Source organism: Epargyreus clarus, unplaced genomic scaffold (genome assembly GCF_041222505.1).
Source record: "Epargyreus clarus isolate Ecla_fem2 unplaced genomic scaffold, WU_Ecla_fem_2.2 ptg000003l, whole genome shotgun sequence".
Taxonomy (NCBI): Eukaryota; Metazoa; Arthropoda; class Insecta; order Lepidoptera; family Hesperiidae; genus Epargyreus; species Epargyreus clarus.
Window position 1 is genome coordinate 5680388 of NW_027332211.1, and position 15099 is coordinate 5695486.

At 37.3% G+C, this 15099-nt stretch overlaps 2 protein-coding genes and 1 long non-coding RNA gene across 4 annotated transcripts in view; 1 reads left to right on the plus strand and 2 right to left on the minus strand.

Annotated features, from left to right (window-relative positions):
* LOC140751240 (uncharacterized) overlaps positions 1-15099 on the minus strand; it is an 80769-nt gene that overhangs the window by 6032 nt on the left and 59638 nt on the right. The window lies entirely within an intron of this gene.
* On the minus strand, positions 5069-7775 carry LOC140751075 (uncharacterized). 2 transcript variants are annotated; one of them, XM_073084910.1, is made up of 4 exons: positions 7455-7774; positions 6995-7204; positions 6555-6731; positions 5069-6042 (listed from the first exon to the last, which is right to left on the minus strand). In XM_073084910.1, exons 2-4 carry the CDS (start codon positions 7193-7195, stop codon positions 5839-5841), a joined length of 582 nt encoding a protein of 193 aa, XP_072941011.1. In that variant the 5' UTR covers positions 7196-7204; positions 7455-7774; the 3' UTR covers positions 5069-5838. The 2 variants fall into 2 exon arrangements, with proteins under 2 accessions (XP_072941011.1, XP_072941018.1); XM_073084917.1 differs by lacking the exon at positions 6555-6731 and having other exon boundaries at positions 6995-7775.
* Positions 9277-14993, plus strand: Cdc10 (cyclin-dependent kinase 10). The gene is made up of 8 exons (XM_073084929.1): positions 9277-9425; positions 9524-9639; positions 9781-9853; positions 10328-10502; positions 11384-11586; positions 12208-12435; positions 13005-13223; positions 14251-14993. The coding sequence occupies exons 1-8, from the start codon at positions 9416-9418 to the stop codon at positions 14436-14438; spliced, it is 1212 nt and encodes a 403-aa protein (XP_072941030.1). The 5' UTR covers positions 9277-9415; the 3' UTR covers positions 14439-14993.

Consider the following 15099-nt stretch of genomic DNA (forward strand, 5'->3'; position numbering starts at 1 on the left):
AACATAAATTCAACCAACTCTAACAGCAAACGATTTAATTATTATTTGTCTTGTTTGGTTTCGATGTAGTGACGTCACATGACATTTGAGGCAGCACAGTCGCCGTTTTGGGATTTAAAATCCACAGATAAAAAATCGAAAATTTCTTTTTAAAAATTAAAATACTTAGAACGTATTAAAAAATAAACGAAATACTGCATAATTTATGTTTACTTATAAGCTATCATATCCAACATATTTCATATTTTATTGTTATAACTGTCAAGTACCCAATTCGGCACCGCCTAATTTTTCAAGATGGCCGCCCTAGCTTTCGATGAAAGCCATCAACGTAATACGAACTGTCACCAAAGCCGTTGGAGATCTCTCACAGCTTTGAACAAATATTAAGTCATTTGTACTAATATTTTATTCAGAATTATTGCCATTTATACGTTTTCATATCATAATAGACGTGTGTTCTGTGTATACTGCTTGTTTTGTTTTTTTTGCAATTTTTTCAGGGTTTCGTGGAGTGGAGAAATGGCGCGAATGCTGTTGCTGGTAGAGGCAGAGGAGGAACGGCTTAGGACAATGCTGAAGCTGCGTAGGAGACAACTGCGGGATGCGAGCCAACCCATGCTGCTGCCAGAGCGGACGTTCATTGAAACGTTCCGCTTGACGAAGAACAACTTCATCACTCTTTGCGAGGACTTAGTGCCTTTGTTGAGCACTCCGCAAAGAAGTACTGCAATTAAGCCAGAGTTGAAGGTATTTAGCAATCAATTTATACTCGAGGAGTAATTCCGAAACTACTAGGTATTAACTTATACTCGAAAAGTGATTCCCAAACTACTAGGAAGGTCCCTAATATTTATAGGTAATTACATCCCTACTTTTATGCCTTTCTATTCTTGCAGATTCTTGCTGCATTGCATTTCTATGCCAGTGGGTCCTACCAACGGAATGTTGGTAATGACTTCAGTTTGGGACTGTCACAGACATCTGTGTCTGATTCTCTGGCAGAAGTGACGGAAGTCCTTAATGATCCCCACATCATTAAGAAATATATCCACTTCCCAAGAACTGCAGAAGAACGCAAAGCTACTGCAAGAAGGTACCTACCATCTTTTATTATTTGTTAAATTTGCTTTCCTACCTTATTTGTTAATAAAAAATCTCATCTACTGTGTTCATGTTGCAGATTCAATGACCAATTTGGTTTTCCCGGCATTCTGGGTTGCATCGATGGCACCCATGTGTCAATAATTCGTCCGAGAGAATACGAGGAAGCATATTTCAATACAAAGTTGTACCATTCCCTTAATGTGATGATGGTAATAAAACTACTATACCTACCTAATACCTACTATATAAAGTCAATAAGAGAAATACAGTCATAAAAATAATTATCTACTTGCTAGTATACTTTAAAACTGTTGTACATAGATAGTTCATATAATAAATAAATTAGTTATCGTTAGGGGTTTTTTACCTATTTGTTTATGTTTTCAGATATGTGATGCGGACTTACGCATCTTGCATGTTGATGCATCATTGGGTGGAGCAAGTCATGACTCACATGTGTGGAACGTGAGCAGTGTTAAAATAGGCATGCAAAGACTGCATGAGATAGGTCAAACCTTTTGGTTCTTGGGTAAGTAGCAACTTGAAGCAATCTATTTGTATATAAATTATGTTAATGCCATCTAAAAAGGATGAATTACCTCAATGAAGAAACACTATGTTCTTGTAGTAGACGTAATTTTTCAATTATAAGCTTGATCCACTGGCCACTATACTTAGTACCTATGTACCATCACATTCCTTTTTTAACCTTATGCACATAGACATAAAAGTGAAAAGTGGATCACATAAAAGAATGTTACATCATAAGTTTTTTATTTTGAATGTCCTTAAACTTGTTTGATTTACAGGTGATTCTGGGTATGCTCAACGTCCTTGGATGATGACGCCCATTTTGAATGCCCAGCCTGGAAGTCCGGAAGAGCATTATACCAACGTGCATGTACGGACTAGGAATGTAGTGGAGAGGTGCTTCGGGGTTTTAAAAACACGATTTCGTTGTTTGCTGGCCCATCGGAAGATGCACTACACACCAGAAAAAGCCGGGAAAATTGTAAATGCGTGTGTGGTGCTGCACAATCTCATCAATTGTGCAAACATAGAGGTCGATGAGGAAGTGATGCGCCAGGATCGCGCGCTTCAGCCTCAACATGTGCTATTCCGCCCGCTGACATCTTCCGGCCGCGGTATATGTCCAGTGAGGCAGGCAGTTGTGGACAAACTGCACAATTCTCGCGTACGCAACAGTTGAAGAGGTACCAATTCATTACAGAATACTTGCTTGTTGCATTCATCTTTGACTGCGTAGATGGTATGCCCATGTTTCTAAATTTCAGATTGTCTGAAAATATTTCAAAACACACTTGGTTACCTTTGTTCTACCAAAGTGATTTTGGTATCAATCTGCAGTCACACATAATGCCTTAAGGAGAGGAAATCTGGCGACTCTGATGCTAGATACAAACCTAGCAGCAGTGTCGCCAGGCTTATTACATTATTTTACTAGGTCATAATTCATTAAATTGGAAAGACTTAAAATTTATGATTTTTTTCAGCCGAAGAATACTCCCAGGGATTACAGCGAGCCTGCAACTGGAAGACAAGATTAGGTACTATAAGTTTAGGTATTTTGTTATTGTACGTCATTCATTTTTGTATCATTCCTAATAATAATAATTTAGTACATAAGTTTGTTCTGACTGTATTTAAATTATACTTTTTAGTTTAAGTTTATATTGTTATTGTATGTCATTCATTTTTGTATCATTCCTAATAATAATAATTTAGTACATAAGTTTGTTCTGACTGTATTTAAATTATACTTTTTGGTTTAAGTTTATATTGTTATTGTACGTCATTCATTTTTGTATCATTCCTAATAATAATAATTTAGTACATAAGTTTGTTCTGACTGTATTTAAATTATACTTTTTGGTTTAAGTTTATATTGTTATTGTACGTCATTCATTTTTGTATCATTCCTAATAATAATAATTTAGTACATAAGTTTGTTCTGACTGTATTTAAATTATACTTTTTGATTTAAGTTTATATTGTTATTGTACGTTATTCATTTTTGTATCATTTTTCTGAGATAAAAAGAAGACGCGCGAATTCGTGGGTCTGAGCACGAGTTTTAATTGTAAAGAATTTGACGCTTCGATGCGCTAGTATGAATTGACCCTTACACGATCGTGACCTCACTTTTCACGACTTTAAAAACTACTTATATAATTACATAATTATATCATACTCGTTTCGATGTCTCAATTTTTGACACTGGCTTCCTCTCATATAAGGTGGGTTTTAGGTGTTTAATCTTGTCCGTCAACTCTAACGACGGGCAAGGGACCGGTGATATTACGTCGTACTAACCGGACGTCGTACTAAACAAACAGACATTTTTATTAAATTAATCACATGCCTACATAATGTGTGTATGAATACATATACATATTAGGTGACTAGCAAATAAAAAAAAATTAAATCAAAATATTTATTTTACATACGTGTGTATGTTACATAATTATGTACATTCATAATGTACCGGTCTTTATAATCTACATATTCAGACTCAAACTCATTTATTGTAAATAGGTCTTTTATAGACGCTTTTACACGTCAGATTTTTACATTTTTTATACTAGATGAAGATATATAAACTCCTTTGCAAAAAAAACGGGCACCTTACACACATACCTTAGCTTTTCTATGGGTAAATATTATTATATTTTTAGTATGTCATTAGCTTGGATGACTAGAAATTTCTTATTATCAATGAGAATCTAGTTTTTTAACACTTTTATCCTGGTATCGGTGTTTTAGTCAATGTAAACAGAGAGCCGTGTTAAAATGGACATTTTTATGGGTATAATGAAATTAAGACTACGAGTATTTTTATGGTATTTTAATAAAAGAGACATTAAAAAATAAAAATTAATAACGAGTATGACCTCCTCTTGCAGCGATTACGGCATGTAATCGTCTTGGCATGCTTCCCACCAGGCTTTTGATGGTGTCCTGTGGAATGTGTTCCCACTCAGTCGAGATTACACGTTTAAGCTCTCTGATGTTTTGTGGAGGTGGTTGGACAGATCGTACTCGCCTTTTTAGGAGGTCCCAAACATGCTCAATGGGGTTAAGGTCGGGGCTCCGCGCTGGCCAATCCAAACGACGAATACCGACCTCTTGCATATAAGCATCTACGTCGCCAGAACGGTGGGCCCGAGCATTATCGTCCATGTAAATGGCATCTTCACCAATTACAGTCAGTGCGGGTTGTGCATTTTGAGAAAGGATTTCTGTTATGTACCTATGCGCATTTAGTGAGCCATTTTCTATGAATACTATCTCGGTACGATAGTTGGAAGTTACGCCCGCCCAAAACATAACGGACCCTCCACCATAAGGGGTGATTTCTTCAAAACACACATCGGCATAGCGTTCCCCTGGTCTTCGTAACACTCGCCGACGTCGGTCCTCACCATGCAGACAAATTCGAGCCTCATCGGAGAAGAGTACGCTACTCCAGTTACCTGGTGTCCAAGATAGGCAATTTCTAGCGAACCTCAACCGCGCAATCCGGTGCTCACGGAGTAACTTGGGGGCCCGCGCTGGTCGTGGACTACGTATATCAGCAGCTAAAAGTCTTCTCCTCACAGTCCATAGGCTAACTTGTGCTCCTCGTACCTCTTCAAGGTTTCTTTTGAGGTCTATGTAACTGCATTTGCGGTTCCTCAGCGCCTGAGTCACTAAAAAGCGATCGTCTCGCGGCTGTGTGCAACGTTTTCTCCCAGAACCTTGCCTTCTCTGAACGGAACCTGTCTCTTGGTATCGAGTCCAGGTTCTTTGTACGGTTGAACGACTCACGTTTAACCGCTGTGAGACGTAACATTGGCTACACCCCTCTTCCAGCAGCGCTATAATTTTACTAGCTCTCATTGCTTTTTCTGCCATTACGATAGACACAAAGATATCTGTTTTAAGTCACAATAAGACAGAATTATGCGATAAACATAAATTGTTGTACTAAAAATAACGAAAAGTTACTTTTAGTTGCTTGATAACCTTTTAACCGCAAACCCGCGAAAAGTGTCACAAAATGAAAAAGGGATTAATAATTTAAAAAACAAAAGTTTTGAATTTGGAATGAACTTTTTTTCATACCCAGACTCTTTATTAAGTGCCAGTAACATAGTTTGGCTATTAAAACCTCTGAAGAACTAAATTATTACCAATAATGTTAAAAAATCAAACCCGCCCGTTTTTTTTGCAAAGGAGTGTATAATATACCTAACTAACAATGAAACATCTAGTGCAAAAAATCTGTAATTTTCGATTGTTTTCAAATAGTAAAAAAGACAAAATATATTTTAACTAAGCAACGCTTCAAACTTGTTTATAAGTAAGGGGGAAAGTTAAAAATTTTATGCATTAAAGTTAACAAGTAGGAGCAATACGTGAATTCCCGAAATCCAGACACACCGATTTTGTTGATTATAATACATATAAATGTATAAGTCAAAGTCAAATATTTTTATTTCAAACAGGCCAAATTAACTGGCACATTTAAAATGTCATAAGCTAGATGCATGTTCCAAAACAAAATCCTATGAAGAACATGGAAGAAACTCCATGGATATATTTTTCCTTTTGTCCTTTTTTTATGTTTGATTTTACAGTAGGATGTAATTAGAGATGTGAGGACAATGTAGGTTAATGCATAAGGCGTCACATAACAGTATAATTAACAAAATCGGTATGTACATAAAATTAAAATAATGTCTCGGCAATGCCCTTGAGGGTGTCGAGAATGTCGTGTCGCCACCTCTGCTCGTCCTCGAAACGTCGCTCCTCTAGAGCCAGCCACCGCTCCTCGAACCTCTGCTTTTGTTCTAAGCGGCGCTCCTCTAGAGCCAGCCGCCGCTCCTCCAACGCGACCCGCCGCTTCTCCAACTCGAGCACATCATCACCCATCTGATAAAACAAAATGTTATTAGTTTTCCATCTATGTGTAAGAGTTTAATTTCATTGCACAGCAATAATTATAGTAGGTAGGGTAACCTACTGTTTTGGCTTATTGGGTTAGTACAGTCATAGAGTATGTTTTGATTTTACATATTATTAAGTAGCAGTAAATGGTACTGATAATTTAATAAAATTATAATTATGATTGTATAATAATATCATAATACCTACCTAGAAAGCTAAATAGTAGTAAAAAAGTAGATATGTATATCTATTATCTACTTAATATTAAATAAAACATTCCACCCCCAAATCTTAGCTAAGAACACATTTGAAAAAGTCCCTTATCAAACAAAACAATGTAAATTAAAATGGTTTAACTACTTAGGAGCTAGGTGCAATAAAAACAGACAGACATACACACTTATAATATCCAAAAATAGACTAATATAATCACTTAATTTGCAAGGATAAAAATCATAAGAAATAATAAAGAGGAAATAACAAAAAATAAAACATACATCAAAAGGGATCCTCACGCTCTCAATGCCTGTGACATTTTGCACCCCGATTATACATAGGATTCGCTCCTCTAATGGTGTCAAAATGCCACATGGCGGGCCCCCCCCAGTACCACCACCATGCTGGCGAATTGCTGCCCCTTTCTTCTTCACCTTACATTTGAGGTCACCCCAGTACTAAAAGCAACACAACACACAAAAGTTAGTTTGAGCACTTAATAGGTAAGTTAATCCATAACCCTCTTCCAATGTTAATAAGTAATTTAATTAATCACTCATGCAATAACACAAACACCATAAAACAAAATGCTAATAAGAAAGTATCTTATCATATTCAATAACTCATGCAATAGCACAAACAACACAAAAACAAAATGATTTAACAACAAACAAGTACCTAACCTATCATATGTTATCAATTAAGGTTCATAAATACTCACTTGTCGCCACTCTTTTGCACTTTTTGTGCATCCCACTGGCATCGCATTTAGCCGCGAGGCCAATTCCTCCCACAGGGCACCGGCTCGCTGTTTACCCTGTGGGGTATTTAAAAAAGCGCCTCGGGCTACCAGTGGGTTGGACTGCATCCAACCCACCAAACATTCCAACTGCCCCTGTGCAATTTTGCGAGCTGCGGGCATTTTTGACCTCTGAAACACATTACAGAAAACTAAATAATTATAGTGGAAGCTCTCTCTAGCTTATTTAAAGGGATATGTGTACTTAATATAATGATTCCCCTCATTTGTAGTGTTTGGCGGGAAACAAGGCTCGGCGACACAATAACTTCGAAAAAGCACAAATCGTACAAGCACCATAGGTAGGAACCTATGGTGCTTGTGCACAGAACACCAAAGAATAACTTTTCACATAGGGACAATTAATAAAAAGAGTACTTACGTATGAAATTATGAATTATTACACAATGATGAAACAACCAAAGGCCACGGCCACCGCTAATTTGTTGACACTGACAGGACGCGTTTAGTTTTTCAATGGCTTAATAAAAAAAGGCAATTATTTTGCTTTTTAAAATTCAGAAGTGTGATATAATGTACTTGTAATTACATTAATATAATAATTTAACATAGTAACTAAAAAATTACAAATATTTTCATAAAATTAAGTATTTTTAATTAATAAAATAAAAACCGTAATCAACTAGCATTAACCAAACGCAGTTGCCAGACTTATTTCGTTCATTTTCATTCCATAAAGTTAAAGCTATAGCTATTACAAAATTTACAAAAGTGCGGCGATCATAGCCGGTCGCTCAAAATGAAAGCTATGCTAAGTGCTTCGCTTTAGCTTTCATCAACGCTACAGCTATAGCGTTGAGACCCACTCTGATATAGGGTTGATACAGCCTGCAGCAGTCTTCAACGAGTAAATTGGGAAATATTCAAATAAATGCTTTCAAACCAATCATATAATTTTTCCGATCTTAGTTTTTATGTTTTATTGTTCTTATTAGTGATCGAAGGTTTTATTATTTTATGACACTTCATGTTTGGCCGAAAATACAGAATCCAAGATTGTAATTCTGTTGACTTTTAAAAAACTTTTCCAAAGCAGAGGTAGGGATGTAAAACGTATGAAAATTTAAAATCGATTTATTAAAAAAAAAAATGAGTAACTGACGATTATTTTAGAAACGATCAATTGATATTAGATTTTTAACATTAAAGTAATAATTAACTGGGTAAAAATAGAATGACAATAATTTGAAAATTGAAATATGACCATGAAAAAAGTAACCAGGTTGTAGTTCGCCAAACTGCTAGTCCGCTCTGAAGTTGTTGCGCACAACTACAAACTTATATTCCGTAGCAACGTAAGGGCATGATGTACCCATGGGCGAGAGCGGGCAGCAGGCGGGTGCCGGGAGGGGTCCCGCATTGTCTTCGGCCCGTTGTCAAATTGCTATTCGACGATTCGTTTCTATATTCAGAGCGCCGAGCGGTCGAGCAGTTTGGCGCGGAGCAAACCAATCACAAAATACCTATACTCCCAAAGAAAGTTGCCAATACAAGGTGCAAGCATGACGCGGGTTGAGGAGGACCATCCCACTAAAAAGTGTCCTTAAAGGCTTCGTCCTAGGGGACCGTACAGCCGACATCGGATAGCGACCTCTCGTTGTGGAACGAGAGGCGCTAGCGGCGCTTCCTAGAGAGCGACCGCTGGATAGTAGACACTGAAGGTGTCAACGTATCATGAATACGACTAGAATCGTCGGGAAGACGATTATCAATGGAAAGTGGTTCGCCGCTGTGGGCGGCCATAAGATTCTCCACATCCGTGGAGAGTTTGTTAGGAGCGTCGGTCAAGATATTTCTTGGCCGGCGGCAGTTGTGACGCGTAGGAAGAGGGGCAGTGTAGTCCGCTGCACCCTTGATTAGTGGGTTAGGATGATTTTCTGAGCGGGTGAAGAACGCTTCAGAGAATTGTTTAAGGACTTGTTGCATTGGAGCGAGCTCCAGGTTACGGTGTAGGTCGGCGTTCCTGACGTACCAGGGGGCATTAAGAGCCCGACGACAAAAGAGATTTTGTATGACCTGGAGTTTGTCTAAAATGATGGGATTCACGTGAGCGATGGGATTCGTGTGAGCGAGCGAGAGCGAGAGCGGGTTGAGGATCGTGGACCACGTTTTGCCGTCCACGCAATTTCAATGATCGATTCATATTTTAATAATCGATTAATATAATCGATTATTGTATAACCTATATCGGTTATTATAAAACCCAACCATTTTTCACATCTCTAGGCATCCGGACAATAAACAAAATAAGCGTTTTTGTGTTTACGTATTACGAAAGAAAATTTATAAATTTTCGATTTTCTTGCTGTCAGGCGTTTAACCATGTCTCAAAGTACGATTTGTATTAATTTAAATAAGTACTTAATTATATGTTTCTACACAAATTAAATAAGCCGCATTAGAGGAGTTCTAAAATGGTTGATGTTTTAGGTTCCGACAAACTTAGTACCCAAGATTCTACGGACCCTGCAGGTCCAGTGACACGAAAAGGTGTCCTTATATCGTTTAGAACTGGCAAAACTATGGAGATTCCCGAGAAGGATATAGTAAGTAAACATAACCTATACTATCGTATTTAAATCTTTGAAGCAATTGCTTTAAATCAGTAAATAGACTGAAAACCACATATAATATCAATATAATGTGTTAAGCACGCTTTTGTATGTATGAACTATCTATTTTTTCAGTTGGGTAGATGTAGATTTGTTGGAGAATTTGAAAAACTAAATCGTATTGGAGAAGGAACCTACGGAATTGTTTGTAAGTTAATTAAGTATTTATAACTCCTGTGGTTTGGAAAGATACAGTTTATACTATAATATTGTAACTTTATCTACATCTAAAGATCAAAATGTTAATGAGCGCCCAAATGTCTACAAAATTGTGTAGTGTAGAAGCAATTTATATCTAAAATTGTATAACCAATGTTATACTTTTGAAGATGGCAGAACCCTTTGCGGTTCAACTTATGAAGCACAATTTTTATGACATGCAAGCAAGCATGCAGTCTCCCTTGATAGTAAGTGGCTATTACCACCCATGGACATGTATAATAAACCCCAGATTAGAATAAAGTCATACCTCAGACTTAGACATGTTGCTTCGATCTTAGGCAACAATAAATACTCAGAATGACTTCCATAAATATGTTTCCCTATCCAAAACCATCAAACTGAAATACAGCAGTGCTTAACTAATATGTTGGAAACTCCCAATCTATGTTTATCATTGCAGATCGAGCTAAGGACAAATTGAATGGTAACATTGTGGCACTGAAGAAAGTCCGGATGGATGTTGAGAAGGATGGACTGCCACTCAGTGGTCTGCGTGAAATACAGGTGCTAATGGCTTGCCGGCACGAAAATATTGTACAGTTGAAGGAGGTTCTTGTTGGACGGTCTTTAGAAAGGTCAGTAGTGCATTTGTATCTATATACTTAGTTAATACTAGCTGTGCCCCGCGGTTTCACCTGCACTAAAAATAAAACCGCAGGGCACAGCTAGTTCTATAATATAAGTAGCCTAAGTTACTCCCAATTACATCAGCTACCTGCCAATAAAAGTCCCGTCTAAATTGGTCCCACCATTTCAGAGATTAGGCAGAACAAACAGACAGACAGACATAAATTGTAAAAAAAAATATTTTGGTGTATGTATCATATGTATATTCATATGCATGCATGTAGTGAAAAGTGGTTTTACAATATTAAAAACAGACACTCCAATTTTATTTATATGTATCAATAAAGAAAAGTGTAAAATAATGTTGATTTCAGAAAGAATTTATGTTACTTGTGACCCCTATCAACTCTCTCCCTCCTCTTACCCTCCCCTTACCTCCCATAATATTTTTTTAAATGTATGTTTTAGTGTAAATGTGTTGGATTGATTCGAATAAGAAAAAAAAATTAACTTGATCAATATTTTTATTTAATGATAATTGAGACTAGTAGACTTAATTTTAATGAAGAAACATGCTTTATTTAATTTAACACAATTTTCTTGCAGTTTTACATTGTTTCTTGAGACCCCCACCCCCTCCCCTCTCCCCAATGAGAGATTTAGCTCATACCCCCTATTATTGCCTCATGTTATTAATGGACGCTTCCTAGCTTCCAATGTAAAAATAGACATAAAAAATAGAAATTGTAATTATTTTTTATCATATTGACATATTATATTACAAAGACAATACATTTTTAAAGCTTACAAATTGATTTTTATAGATTTATTTTTATTTATGCAAATAGCATTCAATAGTACAAAACAATGTTGTTTTTTTATATTACAGTATTTTCCTATCAATGGAGTATTGTGAGCAAGACCTGGCATCTCTTCTGGACAATATGTCATCTCCCTTTACAGAGTCACAAGTGAAGTGCCTGATGCTGCAAGTACTCAAGGGCCTTAAGTATTTGCACTCAAACTTTATTGTACACAGAGATCTGAAGGTCTCTAATTTGTTACTCACAGACAAAGGCTGTGTTAAAATTGGTAAGTGTTGTTGTTGTTATTCAGTAGAAGTTTTCTTATTTATGTGGACTAAATTTAGTACTATCTGATATTAAATTCTCATGTTAAATTATTGGAGCTGCTGTTATGTTCCACTGCGGGGCATGTCTCTCTTTTCTCCCCATTTATTGGGATGCCTTGAAAGAGTGAGACAAGTTTGATGTGATGGTAAACGGCATGACATTCTCATGCCATCATAATTCCTTACCATCACCATACTCTACTCCCTCAAGCATGTGGTGCATATATTAGGTGTTTGCACACTTAGTTACTTGTCTGTGTGAGTGTTTATACTAATTCTATTTTACTAACTTCAGAAAAAGGTTTATCAATTCATACAACACATATTTGTTTATGTATAGTCCATGCCAAACTGCGAGTCCTCTTTGAATATAGAAACGAGTCGCGTCGAATAGCAAATTTGAGACAATGCGGGACCCCTCCCGACAACTTTCCGCTGCCCGCTCTCGCCCACGGGTACATAGCTTCATTAGTGTGCCCTTACGTTGCGAGTATATGCTAACTAAACCTGCGCGTAACAACTTCAGAGCGGACTAGAAGTTTGGTGCGCACTATACCACCTTTGATACAAGTCTTCTCCAGCGGACTTCGGCCTCGCGCGGTGGTTAGGCGCTCCCACCCGCACAGCAACACCCTGCGTGGTGACGCTGTGGTACCGCGCGCCGGAGCTGCTGCTGCAGTCACCGCGCCAGACGCCCGCGCTCGACATGTGGGCGGCCGGCTGCATACTCGGCGAACTGCTCGCCAATAAGCCGTTGCTGCCAGGCAGGACTGAGATTGAACAACTCGAGCTTATTGTGGATCTGCTTGGTGGGTTTGTGTTATGTATTATGTAATTCTGGTCCAACAAACTTCACTGTATAAATCGGTTTTCGGAAACAGACACTTATTGTCAGCCTTATGAGTGATTTTTCATTTTTCCCAAAGAGAATTATAAGAGCGTATGTTATTTGTCCATAAAAATAATAATTTTTAATATTATAATTAGACCGTAGAAAAAAAATTCGGACTATATATGTGATATTTAGTGATAGGATGTTAAAGAGCTCTGTAGTTACACTGACATGTTTCTGCCTAATAACTGCAGTCTTTAGTGTAGCTATTTTTTTGGTTTGAAGAGAGTGAGAAAGGAGATACATTGTATATGTGATAGATATATAAATCCTCAGGGGGAGCAACACATTGTAGCATACTTATGATCTTCAATCAATTTGTAGATTGATAAATTTTTTTGCAAATTGGTGGCTACTAAATGTAGTGAAATAATTTGTTTATTTCCCTTGAGAACTTTCTATGTTTTCAGATTGTTTTAACACATCTGTGTGAAATCTATGAACCATTTCGATACACTAACTATTGTATATATTAAATATTCCCAGGCACACCATCGGATGCCATCTGGCCAGACTTCAGTTCTCTGCCAGCGCTCCAGAACTTCACACTGAAGCAACAGCCATACAACAACTTGAAGCAACGGTTCCCCTGGCTGTCTGCGGCTGGTCTTCGCCTCCTCAACTTCCTGTTCATGTACGATCCGAATAAGCGCGCCACGGCCGAGGAGTGTCTCCAAAGCTCTTACTTCAAAGAACAGCCGTTGCGTAAGTGTTACAAAATAGAATAACTTCGTCAGTAACTAGGGTTAAAGTAAACATACAGTGTAAACTCTATATAACGGCACTGAAGGGACTGTGCATTGTATGGCGTTATAGAGAGTGGTCGTTAAATGGAGAGAAGAAAAATCAGACTTAGAAAAAGAAAAAGTTTATTTCAGTCTAGTGTTAGTAGTTATGTACATAAAAAAGAATCTTATTTGAACGCTATTGCGTGTAGTCTGTTATTTTTGTCTGACGTCTTTTGCTGCACCAGTAATTTTGTTGTATTTTTTAAATTATTTTATTCATATCTTCTGATATTGAGGCATCTTGGTGACAAAGGAAGTAATTTTCCATTAATTTTGCGAATTTCTTAGAAAGTTTCGAATGCATCTTGCCGACAGTCGAGTTTATTGCGGGCTAGGATAATAAAGCGACAAAAGAACGTACACAGGTGCACAGTTTTTACTAATTTTAGCAACTTAAAAGGTACTTTTTATTACTCAATTGTGGTCGTTATTGAGAGTGGGTGTAATGCTATGTAGAGTGTATCTTTGTATGGAATACAAGCTAAACCAACTAAGCCAATTGTTTTCGACGCTTTAGAGAGTTTGTCGTTAAATCGAGTGACGTTACATGGAGTTTACACTGTATTTGAAAATTTGATGTGTGCGACGTTGAAAATATTGGTATTTCTTTTTAAGCAAATTATTTGTTACAATCGAGATATTTATGTAGGCGTCGATAGGGCCCGTCGATTCTGTATACCCTAGAGGTACAGGGAGCCCGTGCTCAAAAAGCAATATATTCCATTACAGGGAAAATTTAAAAATCTTTTAGCATATTCCTAAAAATCCAAGGGCTCCAGCATTCCCCTAAAGACCCAAGACAACCCTGATGCCCGTGTTTTAACCACTTGTTCTAGAAATTATACTGACCTGTGTGTACATTATAGTACTTAATTTCAAAATATTATAATTAATTCTAACTATGTTAAGAGATATTAAAAATATTATGAACTATTCTGTTGCAGCATGTGACCCGAAGTTGATGCCGAGTTTCCCACAGCACCGAAACATGAAAGGCCAACAGAAGAACCCAACAACTCAACTAAATATACCATTGTCAAACTTGAATACTGGTGCAAATGATCAGACGAATAACTTACCAGCTATCTCAGATCTTCTGGGGTCCCTTGTGAAGAAACGTAGGATTGATTAGCGTTGAGAACTTTACTACTCGCACTTACTAGAATCATAACACACGGCGGTGACAAAGTGATGACTTGTGAATAGTACTATTCACTATACTATTCACTCTTTGTGCTTCGAATCCGGAAGCAACATCGTCGTAACTATTTCTGCCTTATAACAGCAGTGTTAAGCGCTGCTCTGTTCTACTTTGAAGAGTGTGGAGAAGGTGACATACTTTTTACGAGGTGTTCAAACTTAGTCCTCAGGGGTAGCTACGCGCCTGTGGTCAACCCCAGGTAGGAATCTAATTGTATCTAGGGTTGATTACAGATGTCCCTAGGCAGTAATAACCAATTACCATCAGTGGACTGCATGCCCATCAGATACTTCAATTTGTTGCATTGTGATTTCTTCACGGTCAGTATCGTCCATACTGATGATTTGAATGGCATATGTGGTATGTGTAAATAAAATGCATTTTCCTACAAATTTCTAAACACTCAACGAGTTATCATTGTGGGGCGGTTATGGTGTGGTTGTGGTTCGTGTGAATATACTTTAGTGTTTTTAGCTTGTAAGTTATTCAATAAAACATATAATACTTAATACAATAGTTTTATTGACATTACTTGTCGGTGTTTTACATTTTAATTTATACATTGAAATACATTTAACTTACAATGATCGGT

Bases quoted from the DNA above. Each gene is read 5' to 3' on its own strand.
- LOC140751075 (XM_073084910.1), bottom strand. From the start codon at position 7,195: ATGCCCGCAGCTCGCAAAATTGCACAGGGGCAGTTGGAATGTTTGGTG. The intron at 6,732-6,994 runs GTGAGTATTTAT...TGTTGCTTTTAG, and splicing joins GTGCAAAAGAGTGGCGACAA to TACTGGGGTGACCTCAAATG. The intron at 6,043-6,554 runs GTATGTTTTATT...TTGTTTTATCAG, and splicing joins GCGTGAGGATCCCTTTTGAT to ATGGGTGATGATGTGCTCGA.
- Cdc10 (XM_073084929.1), top strand. The intron at 9,640-9,780 runs GTAAGTAAACAT...CTATTTTTTCAG, and splicing joins AGATTCCCGAGAAGGATATA to TTGGGTAGATGTAGATTTGT. The intron at 9,854-10,327 runs GTAAGTTAATTA...TTATCATTGCAG, and splicing joins AGGAACCTACGGAATTGTTT to ATCGAGCTAAGGACAAATTG.